Source organism: Harpia harpyja, chromosome 16 (genome assembly GCF_026419915.1).
Source record: "Harpia harpyja isolate bHarHar1 chromosome 16, bHarHar1 primary haplotype, whole genome shotgun sequence".
Classification (NCBI taxonomy): Eukaryota; Metazoa; Chordata; class Aves; order Accipitriformes; family Accipitridae; genus Harpia; species Harpia harpyja.
The window spans coordinates 17,276,682-17,300,740 of record NC_068955.1 but is presented as its reverse complement, the minus strand read 5'-3'; the positions used below and the strand labels follow the sequence as shown (position 1 = coordinate 17,300,740).

At 40.4% G+C, this 24,059-nt stretch overlaps 1 protein-coding gene across 6 annotated transcripts; it reads right to left on the bottom strand.

Annotated features, from left to right (window-relative positions):
• Window positions 1-988: 988 nt before the first annotated feature.
• On the bottom strand, window positions 989-23,613 carry HPS5 (HPS5 biogenesis of lysosomal organelles complex 2 subunit 2). Of its 6 annotated transcripts, XR_008238621.1 has the most exons (24): window positions 23,096-23,252; window positions 21,798-21,967; window positions 21,245-21,355; window positions 20,321-20,385; window positions 19,503-19,695; window positions 17,828-17,965; window positions 16,322-16,533; window positions 15,905-15,976; window positions 15,584-15,672; window positions 14,388-14,566; window positions 14,004-14,162; window positions 12,723-12,882; window positions 10,510-10,633; window positions 8,557-8,703; window positions 7,614-7,688; window positions 6,504-7,111; window positions 5,030-5,153; window positions 4,665-4,820; window positions 4,031-4,150; window positions 3,592-3,705; window positions 3,146-3,252; window positions 2,166-2,451; window positions 1,853-1,994; window positions 989-1,694 (listed from the first exon to the last, which is right to left on the bottom strand). XR_008238621.1 is itself a non-coding variant. In XM_052810510.1 (23 exons), exons 2-23 carry the CDS (start codon window positions 21,903-21,905, stop codon window positions 1,634-1,636), a joined length of 3,408 nt encoding a protein of 1,135 aa, XP_052666470.1. In that variant the 5' UTR covers window positions 21,906-21,967; window positions 23,565-23,613; the 3' UTR covers window positions 989-1,633. The 6 variants fall into 6 exon arrangements, 5 of the variants coding, with proteins under 5 accessions (XP_052666470.1, XP_052666469.1, XP_052666471.1 ...); XM_052810510.1 differs by lacking the exons at window positions 1,853-1,994; window positions 23,096-23,252 and adding an exon at window positions 23,565-23,613; XM_052810509.1 differs by lacking the exon at window positions 1,853-1,994 and having other exon boundaries at window positions 23,096-23,251.
• Window positions 23,614-24,059: the final 446 nt, after the last annotated feature.

Below are 24,059 nucleotides of genomic sequence, written 5' to 3'. Positions count from 1 at the left end.
GAGGGGATCGAGTGCACCCTCAGTAAGTTTGCAGATGACACCAGGTTGGGTGGGAGGGTGGATCTGCTTGAGGGTAGGAAGGCTCTACAGAGGGATCTGGACAGGCTGGATCGATGGGCCGAGGCCAATTGTATGAGGTTCAACAAGGCCCAGTGCCGGGTCCTGCACCGGGTCACGGCAACCCCATGCAGCGCTACAGGCTTGGGGAAGAGTGGCTGGAAAGCTGCCCAGCAGAGAAAGACCTGGGGGTGCTGGTTGACAGCTGGCTGAATGTGAGCCAGCAGTGTGCCCAGGTGGCCAAGAAGGCCAATCGCATCCTGGCCTGTATCAGAAATAGTGTGGCCAGCAGGAGCAGGGAAGTGACTGTTCCCCTGTACTCAGTACTGGTGAGGCTGCACCTGGAATACCGTGTTCAGTGTTGGGCCCCTCACTACAAGAAAAACATTGAGGTGCTGGAGTGTGTCCAGAGAAGGGCAACCAAGTTGGTGAGGGGCCTGGAGCACAAGTCTTATGAGGAGCGGCTGAGGGAGCTGGGGCTGTTTAGCCTGGAGAAGAGGAGGCTGAGGGGAGACCTTATCGCTCTCTACAACTACCTGAAAGGAGGTTGTAGCGAGGTGGGTGCTGGTCTCTTCTGTCAGGTGGCTGGAGATAGGAAATGGCCTGAAGTCGCGGCAGGGGAGGTTTAGGTTGGATATTAGGAAAAATTTCTTTACTGAGAGGGTTGTCAAACATTGCAACAGGCTGCCCAGGCAAGTGGTTGAATCACCATCCCTGGAGGTATTTAAGAGACATGTAGACATGGTGCTTAGGGACGTGGTTTAGTGGTGGACTTGGCAGTGTTAGGTTTACAGTTGGACTTGGACATCTTAAGGGTCTTTTCCAACATAAATAATTCTATGATTCTAATTCCGCTGTCCTGAGGTTTGTTGAAATATCACAACTGATGTCTACACTCATGTTGCACAAACAGTTATGGGCAATTTAGAAATACCATGCTTATAGTTTAACAGCGAGTTCATTTAACAAGTTCTTCTGTTAATCAGCATTCTTAACTATTAATCCAGTCTGGAAAAATATTTCCCTCCCATTTTAAGACTTAACTCAATAAATGCATTTCAAATGGGCAAGACCAGTCCATACAATTTAAGAGAAAGAAAAAAAGGTATCATAATAAGCACTTCTACAGTAACTTGAGAAGGTCAATGTCATTTACAGGAAAATTAAACAAGTATGGGCTTAGATATTTCCAAGGAATTGCTTCTCATGTTTGCAAACAAACAAAAAATTCTATACACCTTAATACAATACTTAGGGGCTCATATCCTTAACACTTAAGTTATATAGACTCAGAAAATAAATTCAGGAATTTTCACCTCAGAAATCTGTGAGCTTAATTTTAAGATAAATACTGGATTGTTTTGGTTTAAGTTCTACAGTTCAAAACTCATCTCCAAAGGAATACAGAAGAACTGTCAACAGTTCCCCGTCAGATACCTGCCAGATGGAGACTGGCTTAATATAATTGAACTTTTAGACAGGAGTTAATCTCTTTAAGAGCCTGTTCAGTTTAGGAGGCACTTTAATATACAATCATTACAGTAAAAAAAGTTCCCAAAGTTTTCCAAGTTGTTTTCTATGCTTGCTGAGACCACAAAAACCGGTCACACCTTTCCAACATGGACTGAATCAGCGCTCTGCAATTAAAGCAAAGGGGAGGGGGGGGAGGGAAAAAAAAAAAAGTCAAACAGTAACAAAAGCTAACAACAGAAAGACAGAGTTTTGGTTTGCTTTTTAAAGCAAAGTTTGTAAAAAAGTGATTTTGTTTCAGAAGTAACATCATGACATCACCCACCATGCATGCCTTCTCTAGAAGGGATAGGCAAGATCAGAGTTTGTGCAGGACTCAGCAAGACAGATATCTCCTTCAGAGAATCTCCTTCACATACATTTTTCATGTATGATTTCCTGTTTCCTCATTTTCCATTTTAAAATGCCTATATTGCACAATACATAGCTCTTAAGTAATAGAAAAGCTTTCAGATGAGTTTAAAATCCGAAGTAAAAATGTGAAGTATTTTACCTTTTTGTTAACTGAAAAGAAAGTTTAAAGCACCAAGAAGATCCAAAATGAATACTGTGGATCTTCTGTTGACATGTCATCTTACCTTTGCCTTTTCTCAGCAATTCTCAGTATCTCACAGACACTAGTAAATCTCTCAGACAATTCTCGCGTCAAGCCACACTCCTGCAAGAGAGGCAAGGCACGATTTGGGCCGATGGCCTTTGCCAGTAAGAGAGCTACATTTTCCACAGTGATGCAGTCTGGGCAGCTCGGGCTACCATTGCTGACAGCATTCCCATTCTGTGAGCCATGGTGGTGGAAAGCTGTGCTGTGATTTTGTGCAAGATGCAGAAGAAACTTCCATTCTTCTGTGGTCTCTGGAATGGAACCTAGATGTAAAAAGATTTTGTTACATTACTTGTAAGATAAGGATAATTCTAAGCCTACTATTTTAAATACAACTGTACTTAAAAGGGAAGCTAGCTATTCTGTTTTTCTCTGTGAAGATTTAAGAAAACCAAGCATTATCAACAAGCAAATTGTGTACAGAAGTGTACTACCTTGACTGACTCAGTGTAAAGAATCAGTGATGAACTACACACGAAGCTTCACAATAGTTCAGTATTTAAGGTTTTGGATTAAGTCAAGAGACAAAGAATTGTTTTGTCCATCTTAGGGCTACTGAGAATTTTCTTCTAAGCTTTGCCATGTGACACAATGCTTTGCTCGTCGTAACTTTGTGTGTCTGCATGTGTAGTGGGGGCAGTTTTGTGCTGTGCAAGGAGGCTTGCTATTCCTCTATCTACAACACCAAGTTTAGCTTTTACTCCCAACTGATAAACAACTCTACATTCCTGAACTTTTAAGCATTTTCTAGCACAACTGATTTCACAAAACACAGTGTGAAGATACAAGAGTATAACATCCATTTACATGTTTCAAATATGCTGCACTACACACAGTTAATGCTACCAAAACACTTCAAAAAAATAAAAGTTCAACTCAACTTTGGACAAATCAGTATATAATAAGGGCAGTTCCTATATTACAGAAGTATGTTTACACAGCTTAAGACTCACTAACCATCTTCTCCATTCAACAGGCTCAAATCATCCAAATGAGCAATATTAGTAAAGGCTTCTAGTCTTCTATCCAGCTCCAGACAGAGAAAAAGATATCCAGGCCAAAATCTTGAATAAGAGAGTAAAGATTTCCAGGAATCAAATACTCAGTCTAAATTAAAGTCAACAACAATTAAATGCTTGTTTAAATATCCGTGAAGACAGAAGCAACTGAATTTCTTGAATGCTAGAAATCACTGCAGAGTGGGGACACAGGGACTACCCTTAACCAAAAGGGGTATTTGGTACACTAAATTGGACACTCATCAATATTCATCCTCAGAATAGGGAAGCTTTTTAAATAAAGCCTGTCCAAGTAAGGAGCAGATGGGTCGTTTTCATTTGTACCTTTTTGGGGTCAGAATACCAGCTAACCAAGTGTCAAGAATTACCAAGTTTTCTTCTTACCCATGTGATTTACAGATGTCAGCCATCTTCTCTTTTGTAACAAAATCAGCTGGGAGTTTAATCAAAAGCAGAATGAGCTGGCTGTAGCCCCAAGTAAACAAATGCGATCGTGGCCTAGAAGATGAAAAATTCAGTTTTAAAGCACTAATGATTTTCTTCAGAACATTCTGTTCTCTCTACAAGAAAGGCAGGTATATGAAAAGAGAGAAGAAAAAACAAATGAAACACTGTGTGTAGTCTCAGTAGGGCAATCACTCTGAAAAGCATTACAGATAAAGTTATTTAGTCCTTTGGTTGCTTCTGCTGAACTCCGCAACATGCAAAATGCTCCAAGGATTCAGTGACATCCAAACTGTCATACAAAAGCTAAGCCAAAAGCCTGCAGACCTGTTAAAAGCTTTTTGCTGCACTCAGGACCTTGGGTGAAACCCTACTTTACCTGGGATTTCCTTCCGCATCCACAGTATTTGCTCTTTGTGGTGCATCATGAGAAACTGCCAAGCACAACCAATCCAGCCGTACAGATTCAGGCTGCAGAAGAGATCTAAGGAGAGATGACCTAGAAAACAAAACACAGAAAAAACCTACCAGTTTTAAATATACCAGATATGGAGAAGCAGAGATCGTGTGTGGACAAAAAAAAAAGAGAAGTGTAAAATTAAATATGGATAAGCCTAGAATGATTTATGTTTCTAGAAGCTGAGGGGACCACAGAAAACCATCAGGTTTGCAGGTTGGATTCCCACAGGTTTTTTTGTTTTGTTTTGGTTTTTTAAATGCTGTCTAACCTTCGTATACTGAACTGCAGGCACAGGAACAAAAATAGTCAGTTCCACTGAAAGTATTATTTAGAAAAAACCTTTTAAAAGTAGCATCTAATCTAACAAAAAACCCAGTCTGAGACCAAATAAAACTGGCAGAATGAATTGGAATCTGATGCTAAAGAATCTGCTAAAAGCAGACAGATACAGAAGCAGTTAAACAAAGTCCCCAAAAGCCAAAACCAAAAAAACCCCACACAGCTACAGGAGGAAGAGAACAGACAGATGAAAAAGATTCTATATTCCCTTTACCTTTTATCCTCTGGCTTTGATTTCACCAGACTATCTAAATATGCTAAAAAGTGAGCTGGATCATTCCTGCAAAGCTGTTTGATATCAGAAGGTAAAATAGAGGGGTGGAACTTGATCAAGGGCCGAAGAGCTGTTTCCCCAAATTTTTCATAAAGCCTGGAGAAAGAAGATAAAAGCTATCGTCAGTACCAAACAGCAAAATTATCATTTTTCCAAGATCTCTTGCAAGTTCAAGATAGTACTGAAAGGTGATGTCTTTAAAAGATTCCCAGAAAGCTTCATGAAACGTTAAGTGAACCAATTCCTGCTAGCAAGTTAACAACACTGAAAAAGAGGAAAAAAAAAAAAAGGACTTGGCTACAAACCTTTGAGCATGTACCAGTAACAGTGGGCTATCATCCCAAGGCCCCAGGTCATGCAGCTGTTTCAGTATTTTCAACATATCTTCATTTTCCATTGCTAAAGCCACTGGACTATGACAAGTTAGTTCTGAAATAAATCAGCGCACAAGTTACAAGATATGAGTTACAAGATATGGGCAGGTTTTTTTTCTTAACACACACATAGCTGGTGTTAAGTGTAAGACAAAAGTTATCACTACTTTCATGGAACTCTCTAGCTAAGAGTACTAACAAGTGAACAGATCCTACTTGTTAATTTCATAGAAATCAACACCACTAATCTGCACTTACAGCAAATTACAGCAATAAAATGACACAATTAAGGCATGGAATAATATTCTTGATATATTTTCCTTTTCTTTAGACTTCTGAGGAGGTAATTTTTCTATGATGTGAAAAAAGATAGCACACTGCAGGACATATGGCTTGCCGAATATAATGCAGATCTGCATCAGTTCTCATATATTACAGTTTGCTTCTATTAACAAATAAAAACTTCAGCTTGGACACTGACTTCGCAGAATGTAGAATTCAACACAAACCTCGATCCTGATGAAATGTGGGTATTAATCTACAGGCACAAATGCAGTCCAACTAAGGACAAACTGGGAATGCGTACATTACTTTCACTGCAAAGGCTCTCAGAATCCAAATAGCAAACAGATTCCCACGAACCCAAATACCAGATACCAACCCTCAAAGCAAGATTCTGTTGTTTGGCTACTCTCTGTTGGCACCAAATCAATCCTAAGACTTTAACTCAGTCTAAAAAGAAATGCGTAAAGCAGAAGCTGAATGCAGAGAACAGATGAAGTTCTGTTTTCCAATATAATCAGGAAGCTTTGGTTCAATAAGGCTAAAGAGGCAAAAATATTAGAAGGGATTTCTGTGGAAAAAGGAAGTCTGAAGCGATCACAAGCCACTCATTTGCATGGAACCATCTACTCCATTCAGTTTTGTTTCACATTAACCACATTTCTCTACAAGTCAAATCTTCTGTTTCCAGTGCACATACTGAAGCCCCTCCCCTAGCTTTTGCCTTGTTTCTATAGACATATGATTCTAATTAAGATGCTTTTGCTCTTTGAAGCACATATAGTTGTTTTTAAATAGATCTGGTATGAAATCAGTACAGTGTTCAACCAATAAGCTCCATATAAATTAAAAGATTCAGAATTGCAAAGTGGGGGGAGGGGAGGAACAGTCTCTCCAAGGAGCCAGCAGTTCTTCAGAAGTTAGCCTTTGGGGAGAAGACAAACAACCAAACAATCCAAAACTGGAACAAAAACTCCCACACACCAACAATCCTCCCCCTCCCACACTACACCTGCAGAAGGAAAATTTGCAGCCAGAAATGGGAGTGTCTTCAAGCCTTTTTCTTTTTTCTCCCAAACAGTCTTACTCTCAGTTTACTAGTAATAAAATTTTCATTAGTTACCTTTCAATCCTGCAATGTATGTTTCCCATACATTAGGACTGGTTGCATACATGGTTATAATATACTGCTTTAGTCTTTTTAAATCCAAAAGAAAGAAGTAGCTTCGCATAAACCTACAAGCCAAGGTCCACGAAGCTGCTGGCAGCAGACTTCCATCAGAGCTTTCCTCAGCATCACCATTTCCACAAGAAAATACACGCAGCTCAAAACACAGTGTTGTCAACTCAATGAGATCTTTCTGAACATCTGGCTCTACAACACACGGAGGAGACACTTGAAAGCCGCAGTCCAAAGGTCCCTTCAGATCCGTACTATTTTCACACTTGGTTTTGCTTACACAGGTTTCATCAGTATTTCCCTTTTCAGTGCAGTCTTCCAAGATACTACTCTGTTCTTTGTCTACTGGGTCTCCATCAGCTGGATCCAGTTGTAGGTTTTCCTCCAGGACTGCCCTCTGTTCTTCAGCACTCACAGTCTCACTTTTCTTAGTGGAGGAAGCAGAATGCTCTTTGCTGCCAAACGTTCCTTCTAGATAGACAATCCATTCCTGTAAAACCCTTCTCATGCACTGTGGTTCTAACAAAACCAGGGGATCCTGGAGTTTGGCTCTGCAGCATAAAAAAAGGAGTTTGCTAAGTTGCCTAACAGTTATAAGATGCCACAAGTGAAGAAGTATATATGTTTCATGTAACTCAAAGTATACACCTAAACTTGACTAGTCAGTTGGTTTTTTGTAGTTTTGAGTGCATCAAACAATTTAGGCTACTTATGCTGTCTACATTTGATATTAGTACATTCTGAGGTCCCCAAGATTTCCTTCAGAATGGATTTTTGTTTGTTAGGTGGTTTGGGGTTTTTTTTAAACTATGCTTGCAGTTAGGACAAAAAGATAACACTAGAGTACCTAAATAAGCTTTTGGTGGGTATTGCTTGGTTTTTAAATAGGGGAAACAAATCATTGACCAAATGATATCCTTTCAGATCATGTTAACAGACGCGCAGAGCATTACTCTTGCATGTATGTAATAAAAAAAAAAATTTTTTTTAAAAATCAATCATTTTTCTACCAAAGCCCAATATATCTATACACTAAAAAGTTTCCCTGCTTACATAGCTTCTGCTGTTGCAGCCTTGAGACCTCTTAGATGGTCCTCCTCTGGAAGCTGGCAGCTCTGTGGTTCTAACCTAGAAAAATACATTAATTTCAGTCTTATCTGAAGTATTATCTTTAATAATTTAAGGGAGGATTTCCTCAAAAATTTCCTCAAATTTGGAAGGAAACAACATTAATTCCTTTATTAAAAAAATACAAAGCTTTCATTTCTAAAGAAGGAACAGCTCAACAGAAATTATGGATGAATTGGGCATGAAGAGTAACCAATAATACTATTTTTCTAGCCTTCTATAATGGCTTCTACTCCACCTACAGTAGATTTCTGCAGGTACTGAATAAAAATCAGCATCATGCCACTATATGAAAGTTAGTCCAAAATGGTAAATTAGCAAAACATTGGAATATGAAGTAACTTAACTCTGTATTAATTAGACAACCATTAAAGAAGTTAAATGTTTTATAGCTACCATTATTAAAAAAAAAACCAAACCAAAAAAACAACACAAAACAAAACCCACAAAACCCACAAACGCAACCCACACAAACCAAAAACAAAAAGAAAGATGTTTTTAGGGAGATAAAAGTGTTTACTCCCCACTCAGAAAGGACAGGAAATTAACTGTTGGGACTCATGTCCATACCTATAATGAGCATCACAGATAACACTGCATAAGAGTTGCTGAATACACCACATTCTTGCCCTTCAGTCATTACAGCACTGTAGAGACTACATGCTCCACCACCCAAAAGTGCTCAGTGCCCAATCAGCTTCTAGAAAAGGAGTCAGGGCGAACCAGTGAAACCCACCATAGTAATGAAAGCAGCTAGAAAAACCTAATGCTGAGCAACTCGTTCTACTTGAAACAGTAGTTTTTCTTTAGGTTGCTATCCTCAGAACATTCAGCAAATGCAATTGCTAAGAAAACATTTTATACTCACTCTTTCTCTTCCTGGGGAGAAGCTACCAGATTAACAGTCAACTCCTGCAGCTCCTCGTCATCCTTTACTTCTTGCCTCCCTCTAGTATCAGGACTTATATGTAGTGTGCCAATCTTCTCAGTAGTTTTGCGTACAAAGCTGGAAACACTAGGAGTCAGAAGTTCAAACATTTACAATTGGAAGTTCAAAACTGAACAAAGCAAGCACTTTCTTTCCATTCCAACCATGATTTCAGAAAACTTAATAATCTGAAGAACTCTTGAGAAAAGGATGAGAGCAGCAATGGCCAACAAGAACAAAACTCACTAAGCAGCTGCTCAAAATTCATACTTCAGTCATGGTCCATACTTTCAGCACAGAATAAAAACCTGAAGTATTTAAGACTTGGGTTTTTTGCTGCTGGAGAAACAGGATCGCATACTAACATTAGTGCTTAGATTTTGACATATATTTGTATGCAAATAAATGCAGATTGGCTACACTGCATTTTAAAGCTTATAAACAAAAAGCATCATTAGGAAATTATGTCTCTCTTGGTCATAAGAAACAGTTTTACAATACTTCAAATTAGTTCTTCAGATTACAAAGCTCACAAAAAAAGTCCTTTTCACATCATCAGTCCCTATCCCTTCAGATACTGTATTCAAAAGAAAGCCCAGTAAACATACCAAATCCCAGCTATTTCTACCACTGGCATGAAGAGAACTATGTCATCAAGAGTTGAACAGAAAAATCAGCTTCTTGCTTTCTGGCCAAGAACTAGTTTAAGAGCATCAAGAAAAAAAAAAACCCAACCCTTTTACTTGCTTGCCAGAGAACATGGCATCTTTTACTATACCAGGGTATAGCAAAAGTTGAAGGTTGCTGCAGAAGAGAGAAAGGATTCAAATGTAGCAAAACAATTGGATTTTAACGTATAGAAGGATTAAAGGTAAACTTTTAAAAATTAACTGTAAATATGATAGTATTTTATTTAATTATAAATTGAATATAGTGAATACTTGAAAATTTAGTCCTCATTACTAGTAATAACTGTTTCTACTAATAAAGTCCTAAAAACTGCTTATGGTTTAGAAAAAATTCAAAACATTGCATGTACTTCCGAAGGTTATTCTGAGATCCTCACACTATCGATATCAGCTACAATTTTTTGTTGCAGGACATAATTCACATACCTAAGTAATCAAGGGATGGCTACGCAATTTTTCAGACCATCGTTAAGGGCCAGCAACATTTTAGCTAAGGAACTAACATACATAAGGTTTTTTTCAAGTTTTTTATGTTATGTATTTAACACCATCTCCTTTATATTTGTGTCCCCCCCCCCCCCGCTTTTTAAAGCGACTTTTAAAATAGAAATTTATTTTCCACGTAAAACAGACACTACCATATTTACTTGCACCAGTTACAAGCTACCATTATTCCATAAACACTTTGGGAATTGATTAGATTCACTGAAAGGTGTGTGCAGGGTAATGGCAGACCACGTGGTATACTTAGCAAGTGTGTTTTAGCAGTATCTAGCATCCTTTGAATATTTTAATGTTTGCTCCCAAGCAACATAGGAAGCCTTCACTCATTCTTCAGAAACCTAAGTACCAGGAAAGAAAAATCCCCAAACAATATTCACGAAGTTTGCTTTGAATACAAACCACAACCACAGTTCAGAGGGTAATGTTAAACATTCTTAGACATTTAAACATTCTTAGCCATTTAAAAACTGAGGTTGAAATCTTGGCTCCACTGAAGTTAACAGCAGCTCTTTGTATCTTCATTAGAGTCAAGATGGAAGCTTTAAATTGTCTAGCAAACTTGACTGCATCTCCCGTGTTTCAGTTCAGATGTTACATTTTTGCAGAACAGAGTATGAACTAAACCAGACGATGCTACAAATTCAGAGGACAGAAAAAAGGGAAAGATGTAATGGATGAGTGAACCTGCTTGAAGTTTTACCTTTCTTTGACAGCTTGGAGAGAGACGAGAGGAGATGGGGAACGAAATGACAAAGGAATACTGAATGGGAGAAATGTCTCATTCCGGTCAGCCTCAACTGTCACAGATGCATGAGATACACTGTCTAACAAATGGAATTGAAATAAAGAGTCATGAAATACTGGCCCGGCAAAAATGGAACAATGAAACAAACTGAAAGTCACTAATTCATTAACGGACAACTGGCATGCAATATTTTCCTACTTAATATTCAAGAATGTGGGGAACCAGAAAAGCGCTACTTGGTTTTCAAGGGCCATTTTATTACTGACTTTGAACCTAGTAGGCCCGCTTTGTTAATAGTCTTTTGGCTCTATAACAAGGCAAATGATAATCAACAACCGCATGAAAACTATCTTCTAAAAGTAGACTTACAGTCCATTTAGGAGACAAAAATCTTGATTTAATCCACTAACAGTTACTTAAACACCTAGAAAAATTTAAGTATTGTGGCATACATCAATTCACATTGCATGATTTCCTAAAACCTAAGTCACATATGAACATACAGAGACACATAAGCCATGGTTAAGGTATAGAGCACCCTTTTATTTGAATGGACTTAAAAGTACAATTGAGTCCATAGCTCTCTAGCTTTTGGTAAGAATCACAGGAAATATAGAATCACTGACTATTTCCTTTTCAGTCTTACATCCCTAACAGTATCTACAATGTGTTTTGATTAATCATTTCCTGGTACAAACACAGACTGTATCTTCGAGTGATGGAAATAAGAAAAAAAGGATCCTTTTCATTAAGGATGACACTGCATTTTGCAACAGTCAGCACTATCTGCACTGTTGAGAGGAAAAGATAGCTACTCCATTACAGAAATTCTACCATCAGAATCTGCAGTCTCTCTAGATAGTGCCTAAAGGTCACAACTGATTTTACAATTGCTTGTAAATAAGGCTGCTTTTGTTCATTATGCAGATTAGAAACCTAAAAACTTATGACATCTTACGTAAATGTGAGCAGGGAAACACTAAGTCCATTTCTCTTAAATACCAAATCAAGTACACATGCTTCAAGAAGCATCTAGAACTTCTCTACTTTGAAATAATCAGCAAATTTGCTATCTCTTGTGGAACAGATAGAACTTTTCTATCTTCTAACATTCAAAAACTATGTCCCTTCATTTTAGAGTTTTAATATCAGAAATAATACACTTCCTTTCAAGTTTTCTCACTTGTTTTTATGGTGATGTAGGTAAAGAGGCACATGTAACCCTAAGTGCTACAAACAGCATGTAGCTTATTCAGCAGGACAACACTACTGACAAGTAGGGGAGTAAATACTGATTTCTCTACTCTCCCTCCCCATTGTGGCTTTCCCCCAACAAAGCATCCAAATTCTCTCCATCCTCAACTGGCATCTACTCTCTGCAAAAGCTAAAAAGCAGCCTTTTTACTGGAAAGCCTCTTTACCATACCTGGAACTAAGCCAGCTCCTCATCATCCCTGGTTTCTGCATCCCCTCCCAATCCCAACCAGAGCAGAGAACAAGACACCATTATTGTCTCACTCTAGCTTTCATCTAGTGACAGATACTTGTTAGGAAATAACAAAAGCTCCCTGGATGGTCTAAATGTTAGTTACTAACAATTCTATCATCCCTATGCTAATGTATACACGTGTAAGAGGTGATCCCCTGTACAAATGAAACTCTGCAAGAAAGTTAAGAACACTTGTCATAAGCCTACTGTTTTCCCTGAAAAAATATAAAGACAGAGCCAAGATTAAGAAATTCTTTCCTGGAAAAAATATTACTGGAAGGATAGTGGCAGCAAACAAATCTCATTTGAAGCTCAATTAACACTGGTATAGTCAGCTGAGAGAATCATAGTATTAATGCTGAATTGCACATGGAGGGGTCGGGGGGAAATTGAGTGAAGTCCTAGCTTGGTAAAAGCCCTCTGGACCTTTTGTTTTGTTTCTCTGGGTTTTTGTTTGCTTTTAAGCTTGGATATCTGTGGAGCCAGCATTTTACCCCAATGTTTCAGGAAGGAGTTGGAGTGGAAGGTGGGGTGACTGTGTTCCCATTGATCAAATTAGAGGATTTAATCATGGATAACTTGATAGTGGAAAATAAGAGCACAGAGCCAACCCAATTGAATTCTTGTAGAATAAATAGAAATTGCATCCAAATAATGTATTTTCATTAAGAAACATTACCAAGTTCTACTTGCTCATCTTCCTGGTGTGCAGGAAATTCTTTAAGTCTCTCATCTTCTGAGAATGTTTGACTGTGGAGAGAACATGAATCTTCATCTGACTGACTGCCTCTTCGACTGATAACACGATATATTCCAGAGTCTAAGACACTGAAGCTTTCCTGTCAGACAAGGGAGAGGAGTTAGATGTTGAGTGGTAGTTCCTTGTTAAACTTCCTGCAATTAACTCAAATAACCATACCCACACAAATAACCTCACAGCACTTCATATTTCACCGTCTGGAAAAACCCTACAGGACAGCATATTTTTGACATATCCAGAATGGAGGAGTACACAGATGCCAATAAGTGTGCAGTCCAGTGACTTTATAAAGATGTGTAAGCTGCAATTGCTTTTAGGAAAGCAGCCTGCGGAACAACAGGTGTACTTAGTACAAGACAAAAAGCATCCCTTTAGTCCTGCATCTGAGACTGTCAGCCCTTTGTACCTGTGTATCCAGGAGTCCGTATTCTTTTTGCTGGTTAACCAGCAAAACACCCAGCTAGCACAATTACAGACGCTGCAAAACTGTTTAGTTCCAGGACACACGTACATTCTTTTGCTCATGGTTAGTCTATGTAGCTTACTTGCCCATCTGCTAATGAAGAAAAACTTGTCTACCACACCAAGATGGAATTTACATTACTTTGGTTTTTGAACTTTACTTTTTAAACATTGTTAGAGTGAAAACAGTAACTGATATTGCATTAACTATGAAGTATTTCCCCTTTCTTGAAAAGCTGCTGGGAAGGCAAGACAATACCAAGCAGCTGTACGTGTAGAAGAATATTAGCAATATGCTTTGATTTTTTTTTCCTTAGAGCTTTCTGCTTAAGCTTAGAGTGAGACAATTTTTTAAATAGGGCTAGGATAGTTCTGAGCATTTGGACATCCAGTTTTCACCACATAAAACTAGAGTTACAATCAAGATGACCTTTACTGAAGCATGTTAAGACACTAAACTCAGCTGTGGAGAAAGCCTTCTTCATATCAATCTTTGTCCACATCTCAACCATTAGCCAGAAAATAATATGGAAAAAAGGCAGAGGTCTGAGAGCTTAAAGAATGCAAGTAGTAGTATTTTATACCTCTCTACACCACCTAATTTTAGAACATAGCATTATCAGCTGTAGTAGGCATGGTAAAAATGAAAGCCTCATCTTCAAAGTGAGCATCAAGGTGATTTTAAGTCATAAAGATAAAATCTGCAGGTAACAGTTTTGGCACTACCAATACACGTACATGCGATGAAATACTGCTCCTTCTACTACTGCACGCAGAATCTAGAGGTTCCAACTTTGAAATTAATTCTTCCAGTTGCATAATGAGATCTGGTTGGGTTGAGGCATCCAGCTGAGACTTCAAGTGCTCCAGCTTGTCTAGAGGCAAATTTTTTCTTGCCTAAAAGTACACAGTGAAACAGAAGCATTATTATTTCTAAAGCACATGTGAAAAGCAAAAGGTACCATATATACAGGCTAATTTTCATCCTAGAAGTATAGTGTCAGAATACTTTTCAAAAACTCCAAGAATACGAATCTCAGAAACCGATGGAACTTAACGGAAGAGGGGGACAGGAAACAGAGTGAAGTTGCATTGCACATTTACAAAGGGGTATTTACTTACTTTGCTAGAAATAACTGAATTTTGGAAGAGACAACAGACCCTGGCAGCAATGGTCCAGAACCCTCTTCTTATCAGACGCTCTATGCAGCGGTCTACCAGCAGAAGGGAGAGGTGTGCCACTTTTCCATTTGTATGCAGACAGAACAACTCACTTTTGTAAACTGCAATATCCTGAATATCTGCAAAACCAGATGCACAGAAATATCTAAAGGACTGAACTCATTAGTCAATGTTCCATTCTGTTCCTGAAAGAAGGTGAAAACATATTTCGCCCAACTGCAAATGTGTGCAAAAGCCTAATACACTGTAGCACAAGTGGCATAGGGAAAACGAATGCTGAAGAGTGCTAAGCTAGCATCTCACAACTATAAAGCACAGTTAAAGTATCAAAACTTTCCAGAGTTGTATTTCTAGAAAGCATTCAAAGAGTACACTAAAGTCAGTGAAAAGTCCCCCTTTCCTCTGAAGGGGGATGAAAAACTAAAGACTGATAAAGATGAGAAATACATCATGGTTAGCTTTGAAACAGAAGTAAAACATTTGCTAGTAGAAAAACTTTGACCTTTCAGCAGTTTTCAAATGCAATACCTATGCTATATGCAAACACTCCATGACAAAGGCATTGGAAACTTAACACCAAAAGCAGTGGAGAGAAGGGAAAGAAAAAGACTGACAATGACTAACCATTCCAGGACTATGCCTGTAACCATACACACAAACCCGTTTATGAGGGTTCACTCCTCTGCCAAATAAGTACATTCCCTGGCTCCAATTTAGACAGGTGTTAGAAAAAACAGGTTTTAAGCTTTCAGCAGCCAGATTATCCTTCACAGGACACCTGACAATAAACCTGAATAAACAGAAATGAGGAAAGGATACTACTGGTTTTACCTCACTAATACTGCAGGTTACTACCTCTTACTATTTGATTACTGTATTTTAAGATTCACTCCACACCACGTTTTGTTTCTCAAGCATGTTTTCAGAATTATGGAGAGAAGGGTTGGCTGGAGGAGGCAGGGAGAGGGTTAATATTCAAGGATATACCTGACAGATGACAAGGAATAAGTTTTCTGATCAATGTTCCACAATCCAGCTGCAGAAATTGAGCTTGAAAAGGCTCCACGTTAGGCAAGGACTTCAGGAGTGACAAATGTAATAGACAATATCACAAAGCAAAGATTCTTAAAGTTTACCTTTTACTTCACTCCAGAGTAAGACTTGAACACTTTGGGGAAGAAAAATATAAATGCCTCTTTCTGTCCAGGTCATTACACAGTGCTCACTGCAAGCAAAGCAGAGGTTAACGGTTCAACAGTCAATTGTGGTAGTAACTGTAAAATATGCAGGGATAGCATTGGCTTAAGTACAGCAAGAAGCAAGACAGCTGTTTAGCATGACACTTGGAAAATTCTTATGTAAGAAGATGAAGTTGGTAATATAAATTAAGAGAATATACAACTTTTTTATTTTTAAGTCTACTTTATCAACAGGAAGCTATGCTGACAAATACTCACGTCAAATACAGTAGCTTGGGGAAAGATAAAGATTGTGGAGAGCAGCTGGAACTAGTATAATGAGGATCCAGCCTATAAAGTAAAATTATTATCCATTACAAGCATAACTACAATAATATCACTTTCTTAATATAGTATTCTTAACCCTGTAAATACAAGGCTGGCTTAAATAAACACAGTCTTACAACAGCAGCGTTCATTGTGCTAGTCACACAGACATACCTGCAGAATCAAGGTTTTGGCATTTTTGATAACTACTGGCTTGTGTTATCAGAGGAGAACGTATTAAGATGACAACTAGGATTAATGGTTGACTGCACTAGGAGTTTATTTAATCTTCTCAGCATTAATGCAGTTCTTTTCAGCTAGTCTAGAAGTCCCAAGCAAATTTATCACTGATAACACTCATGTTTCTACCTGAGAGTAACAACAGGGAGAGGCGGTGAGGACAGCAGCTGCTTGAACTGATGTGTGCTTTGCACTTCCCCATCAAAGTTCACCTCCCACATCCTTGAGCCAGGTCGAGCACAATATATTAATGGCTGCTGATTGCCACTGTTTTTTCCAACAGGGAAGAAACATGCTCCGAATTCTCCATCTCTCTCTTTATTACCAATTTTCCAGAACTTCTCTCTAGTGGAAAACAACATACTCGTTAAGGCAGAATTAATAAAGGCTCTAATTAATTTTATGGGGTTTTTTAAGAATAAAAATACTAAATCCTAGTTGCTGAATTGGTTTTGGTGCTTAAAAAAAAATCTGTAATGAATATTATAAAGCTTGCATAAAGCTTAGAAAAGACAGGGTGCAGAAATATTCATTATTTTAAATGAATGCTCAGATCATGAAGGTGGGTTTTTTTCAGCACAACCAGTCAGTCAACCTGGTGATAGGAAGGTGATGGTGCAAATGGTCCCAGAAACCATTTCCAATCACTAGAAAGATAAGATGGTGATTATTAATAGTCACCATGGATTTATGAAGGGGAAATAATAGTCCTCTACAACAGAATGACTGGCTTGATAGATGAGAGGAGAGCAGTGGATATTGTTTATCTTGACTTCAGTAAGGCTTTTGACACTGCCCCTGCTAACATCTTCACAGACAAACTCAGGAAGCACAGATTAGATAAACAGACATTGATAAATGCAAAGTCCTGCACTGGGGGAAGAATAACTCCAGGCACCAGTACAGGCCAACTGATTAGAAAACAGCTTTGTAGAGAAGGACCTGGGGGACCTGCTGAACAAGCTGACCACGAGCCAGCAACGCCCCTTTTGGCAAAGGCAGCCAACAGCCTCCTGGGCTGCATTACAAAGAGTGTTGCCAGCAGGTCAAAGGAGATGATCTTTCCCCTCTTCTCGGCACTGGTGAGATGCATCTGGAATGCTGGGTCCAGTTCCAGGCTCCCCAGTGCAAGAGATACAGGGACATACTGGATCAAGTCCAGCGATGGGCCACAAAGACAACTAAGGGATTGTAGCACCTGTCTTACAAGAAGAGGCGAAGAGAGCTGGGCTGGTCAGTCTGGAACAGAGAAGGCTCAGGGGGAGAACTCATCCAATCCCATATGTATAAAAATCTAATGGGGGAGTAAAGAAGACAGAGCCAGACTACTCTCAGTGGTGCCCAGTGAAAGGACAAGAGGCAATAGGCAAAAATGGAAATACAGGAAATTCCATTGCAACGTAAGAAAAAGCTCTGTTATTGTGAGGATGTTGAACCACTGGCAAACATTGCCCAGAGAGCTTGTGGAGTCTCCAACCTTGGAGATGCTCAAAACCTAACTGGACACAATCCCACACAATCTACTCTACCCGGCTCTGCTCTGAGCAGGAAAATTGGACTGGATGATCTCCAGACGTCACTTCAGAAACTCTGTGTGACTCCGTAAAGTCCAACATTTTACAAGTAAAATATAACTTGCCTCTCAGTATCACACAAGTAAGTGCGTGTAAGTGAAGATATGAGCAGTCTTCCATCCAAATAATCAAGCTGAACAACCCGAGAATCTACAGTGGTTATAATCTGAACAGGAAACATCACAAAAGTAGCAGCAGCCTACAGTTCGGAAGGAAAAAAAAAAAAAAGAAAGAAAACACACTGGTCCTCAGTTCAAAGTAAAGACTATTTCATGAAGTTAAAATTGCAAAATTGAGAAAAGACTTATGCTACGAATACACTGTGTAAGACTGAGCTGTTCCTTTCTTGTCTCTCCTTTACAAAACAAGGTTTCAATGCTTAAGAGGCATAAAAGTCTAAATCCTCTTTTTCCAAAACCATTATTGAAGGTTTAAGAAAAAAAAAAAATCATATCCCTGTAGCATCCTGACATTTCTTTATAAAGAGTGTTTTCTGTAACATTAAGAGGGATTTTTATTCTTGCTTTTGCAAGCTTTGTGCTTTTGTCAGTTCTCTTGATTGTCCCCACAGGTACTTTCAGCCAGCAAACAGTTTTATGGAGACAGACCTGAGAGATTATTTGATTTAAAAAAAAAAAACAAAAACAAAAAACAAACTTCCATCAGATTTAGGTGGTTTACATAAACTCACTTTCTCTATTACCCTGCAGCAAATTACCCAAATACTATTTATTATACAAATGTCTCAGTTTGCATGGGTGGCAGAACAACACAGACTTCTTACTCATAAGACACTACAGCGAACTGCACTCAAATTTTCTAGCAGACAGTCACCATTTTTGACAACTTAGAACTGTTTTCTTTGTTAGGAACATGACAAAGTGCATTACATGAGAGAGTCAACAGTCCAATTCCTTTAAGAGGCATGAGCAGACACATATTTCATGGGCCTTGCCCGTCTCTCCTTCCTTTTCTCTCTCTCTTTCCATAGTTGAATTTTTTGGTCTTTCTTTAAATGCAACAGTTTTGCTACTTTTAAGTCAATTTTCCATCAAAATCTTTCATGAGGGCTAGAAAGGACCTGGAGGAACACACCTATTTCCAGGTTATGCTCCTTCTTACAAATTAAAAGGAGAAGGAAAGGACCTAGTAATGGTAAAGCTTAAAGAACACTCAAGGGCTAGAAATCAGGCTGGTATCATTAACATGCATGTCCTTTGCACAAAACGTAACAGATGTAAGCCTGACGTCCACCTACCATTCATTTTAACTAATCCACATCTTTAAGGATGAGAGTAGCCAGACAGAGCCAAGCAAAATCAGACTCTGGGATTGCCCTTTCTCAGGCCAACAGCTGAGCTGAGGACTAAAACACACAGCTGAACCTCTAGCTGGAGTCTAAGGAATCCAACAGGCTCAGAAACACCAAGACACTGGACTTGGATACTTGTAAATTCCAAGAGGAAGAAGCTCGGCCAGTTTTTAATTCTGTACATTTGAAAGCATTTTTATGTTGCATTACTAAAATAGCTAAAAGAAGAGTTGAGGGAAGTTCACGGATTAGGATTGCTATTGTTGTCTCAAGAGACTGGTTCTTCATCCCAACAGTCAAAGCTACCAGAACTTCATCAGCTGGCAACACTTCCTCTGTTCTACTTTATTAAAACAAACAAAAAGATTCCACACATCATCCCCTGTGAACCTCCTCGTCTCAAACAAAGTATGTGACATTTTACCTTCCCTTGTTTTGATGTGTTAATCTTGATGGCTGATACTTTTCCCACATGATCTCCTACAAAAACACGAAGGGCAGCTGTATCCCAACATAGAGCTGTGACTTTTCTGCCCTTATGCTCAGAGGAAACGTAAATCCGTTCTGGCTTCCCACGACGTTCCTGATTCAGCTCCCAGACCACTACAAGACCTTGGCTACAAAAATTAAAAAAGAAAATACAATTTGATAATAAGTCTTCTCATGTTTTATCAGTGATAAAGATGCATTATTCTAAAGAAACAGAAAATCTAAGCAAAGTAGTACATCTCAGAGCTGGTTGTGTTTGAGGTTGCATGCTTTCAAGAAGTGTCACATTCTTAATTCTGAAGAAGTGTCCTTCCTTGCATTACAATGCATCAGCAGCTTTGTTTGGAAGGGTACTCTCGCATTTACTGGAATTGCCAGTGAGGATGCGGAAAAATAAGCATTTAAATGGATCTTAAACAATGTAAGTGGTATTAACTATCAATCTCACTCTGCCAAGTTAATGAAGACACTCCTTTTGATGCTGAAAGGTCTCAGAGACATTTATCATTATAACTTCACATGCATTAATTAGCTCTCCCATAGATGTTCTGTTACAGAAATAACACTTATTCTGGAACAATTATTCCAGAAAAAAAGTTAAGCAAACTGTCTGTGCAGAGAATTATTCTGTAGGGGCCTCTACCAGCTAATTCCCCACCCTGCTCCAAGTTCTCAGCAGATGTCCAAGTCTGAAACATAGAAGCTACTTAAAAATATTTATCCAGCATTCAGGTTTGCGAGTACATCACTCACCTGGTGGCAACAGCAACATAGTCTTCATCATGCAAACAACAGGCAACCCGGGAAACGGCACCTTCCTGAAAGCAAGTATGGGAGTAAGTGCAGGTAAAAGTTGTTCTTGTACTGCCTTTACCACTATCCAACTTTTATCTTTAAGACATAAACCAGATTCATGTCAACAGTTGCTACCACTTTGCTGTGATGTGGTGGTTTGTTTTTTTTTTTGTTGTTTGGGTTTTGTTTGCAAACACTGAACTTACTCTAAAAAGATGCAGCTGACAACAACATGACAACATCAAGAGAAATGATTGCAGTTCATTCTCTGATTTGGAAAACAGAGAAAAGAGTCTCCTGTCCTCACACCTATGGAAGTTGTTTTGCCAGAACCAAGCGAGATGCTCCCAACCTTAGAAAAAATGGCTGCATTCATGTTATGGTGGGAGCAGCGGTGACTCCCAGGAAAGATCATCTGGCTGTAGAAACAAGAATCCCTGTTCCATGACCTCTTTCAGCAAAAGCAAGCCAGCCTATCTTTTCTTTGCTTATCCAGGTAGTTCATAGTTTGGACATCCAAACGTGGGTAGTTACCTACACATGAATTGCTCTGATTTCATATTCAAAGTTTTCTTCTAATTCTTAAATATTCAAGGTGACTTTGTTGCTGCTGTTAAAAGTCGGAATTTGAAAAACAAGAGGTCTGACCCTCTCAAGTAACTTCTTTCACACCTCATGAAATCTATTACACCACACGCTCTGGGGACACACTCCAGTATCACAACCTTTTTTAAACGGAGCAGTCCAAAACTTCACCTTATTTGGACAATTCAGCAAGCTGAAAATGGCTGTTGACTCTTAACAAAAATTAACTTGAAACAATGTCTCTTTCCCGATCCCGCTTTCCCCGGAAATTTTTTTTATAGAATTCTTTACCCTTACCTTATGAGTGAGAAAGAGTCTTTGCTTCCAACCATCTTTCTGTATAAGGTTCAGTCCTCCTCCTGAACTGCCTAGAGCTAGCCATCTCTTTGACACACCTATACATGTGCACTGAAGGAATAAAAATCATAATGCACAACGAGGCTGCTAGTAAGTACTAATAACAGTACCGTTTCCTTGCATTATTATGTTATTTTTTTAAAGGCTTCATTGTTTGCCAGCTCTGCGTACCACTCCTGAAACACTGGCAGCACAGTCATCAAAGATATTAGAATAGCACTCCCTGTGGTTGGAGCAAACAGTGTAAGACAGCAACCATGTAAGGCTGTATTATTTACCCCACAGCTGCGTTAAGAAAACACACACACAGAGTAATAGGACCCTTTGTTTTCACTACTACTTCTTCCCAAAGTGTTCCCCCCCCATAAGCTAGCATGCACACACCCAAAAAGAATGAGATGAATCCTGTGGGTTAATCAGATAATAAACCAAATACGGTCATTATTTGAACTTAAAAACAAACAAAAAAAACAACCAAACACCACAAACTCACCTTCAGACGACTAGAATCCAGCCTGAGCGCAGAAAGCAACGGATCCAAACATTCAAACTCTGCCAACACATGGTTGTAAGAGTCCGGAATTATTGGCACAGAGGCCATTGATGTACATGACTAGCGCTACTCACTCATGGGTGCATTACAGCTTCAGATTTTAGCTGTACCTGCCAAAAATAAAGTTCTTGATTAGTTCACTTTTTAGTATTACATCTGTTTTTCTGTTTTTAAAGAAACACCGAACGTCTTCCTGTTCAAACGGCATCAGGTTTAAGTTTGCCAAAAAGGCCTAAGGGCTGCAAAATTAGACCCTTGCTTCATTTACGAGAAGTTTTTGTTGAAGTTCACTTCAGAAAACTTAACCTATCAGAGACCAACCTTAGAAATATTTAAACTGTAGCTATAAGATATATTTACATCCACCTGTGAAACAAGTTCTGTCAGCCTATGGAAAAAGCCTTGTTTCATGGTAAAACGTACTTCCCTCCATAACACGCACCCTTGACTTGGTGTCAAGGAAAAAACATTTAGCATTGGCATTTTATGCCTACATCACCTTCTCCTCCAAAACTAAATTTAAGGAATATTATCCTCAACGGATACCAAATTTATAATTACCTGCATTTGTGCATTTTTTTGTGTGTGTAAACATGTATAAACTATCCTTTCCACAGTACTTCCTTTCCAACATACAAGATAGATAAGACAGAGTGAAAATGAAGAACTAGTTACCGAAGCTGCAACCTCATATATTTCTCCTAAACAGCACATACTTTAAAATAATTTCTTCTTGAGGAATTTTTGAAGTTTAGACCTGTATGTTGCTTAAAAAAAACACTTGCTACACTTCATAACCAAGCCTCTGAATTTCTAAACAACGTTTAGTATGCAATCCCATGAATTAAAGAACTCCCTCCCAGAAATACCATAATGTGAAACTTTACAGTTCCTTACAAGAAAAGTGAACGCTTACTCTCAGCAGGCACTCGGAAAAGGGAAGATACGCATTTAGCCAGAGAGACTGAAAATTATTTCTTCAAAATCTCAAAAGCGTCTTAAAAAGCTTGTATTATGGGATTTGAGGACGACTAGACCATCTCTGATGGCTAAAAAAGGACTGTTTTGTTCTGGATTAGAGTACTTGGTCCAGAAAGACACCCTACTGCCTGTTTCACACAGCCTGTCGTAAGGAAGGTCGCAGACGACCTCCATCAAGCAAAGCCAGCCTGAGATTTTAAATCCTTCCTTGGAACGCTGCTCTCGGAAACCAGCAACCTCCTCCGTGTCCGACCTACCTCTGAGCACACGCTGCCCGTTTACCAGCCTCCAGCCTGAGAAAAGAGCTACGAGCCCCCCTTATTTTCTCTCAGGTACACGGAGTAAAGCAAAGTATCGCCAAAGCTCGGGAGAACCCCCCCAGCTCCTTCAGACACAGCTGCCCGCGGAAAGCAGGCGGGCAGGGGACGCCTCAGACCCAGCCCCCGAGGGCCGCCGCCGCGCGGACCGGGGCTCCGAACGCCCGCGGGGCGCAGAGGAGCGAGGCCAGCGCCAGAGAACGAAGGCTTCCCGCGCCGTGAGGCGCTCCGAAAGCAGCGGCTGAGAGCGCCGGCCGGGAACCGGGGCGCAGGAAGTCACGGGGACGACAGCGACTCCCCGGGGCCGAGCCGGTCTCCCTCCCGCAGGCACCCACCCGACTGCCCCGGCGGCGGCGCCACAGCCCCGGCAGGCGTACAGCCAGGAAGCGACGCTTTGCCCGCGCCTTACCCGCGCTCCCCGCTCGCTGCCGCCCGCCGCCTGCGCTGCCGGCACCGCCCCCAAACAGCGCCACACGTGACCCGCCGGAGGGGCGGGGCGGGGCGGTGGCCTGCGACCGGTCCGTGCTGCGTCACGCCGGGCGCGCCCGTGCGGGAGGAAGCTGCGTCACGCGCGCCCGCCTGCCCCGGCCACGTGACGCTGACGCGCGGCGCCCCCTCCCGCCGCGGGCCGTTGCCGAGGGGAGGCCCCTCCCCCGCAGCGCGGTGGCGGAGGGGCCGCCGACCTGGGAGCGGAGCACCGGGCCGCTGGGGCCGATGGCGGGGGACGAGTGGCGCCCGCGTACCGGGGGGCCGGGTGACGGCGGGGGGCTCGGGGGGGGGCGGAGGGCCGGGCGCGGCGGGGAGGGGGGGGGGCGGCGGCGCTGTTTACCGCCCCGTCACTCCCCCCTCCGCCCGCTACTGTCATGGCGACGGGGGAGGGGCCGTCACGTGAGCGGGGAGGGGG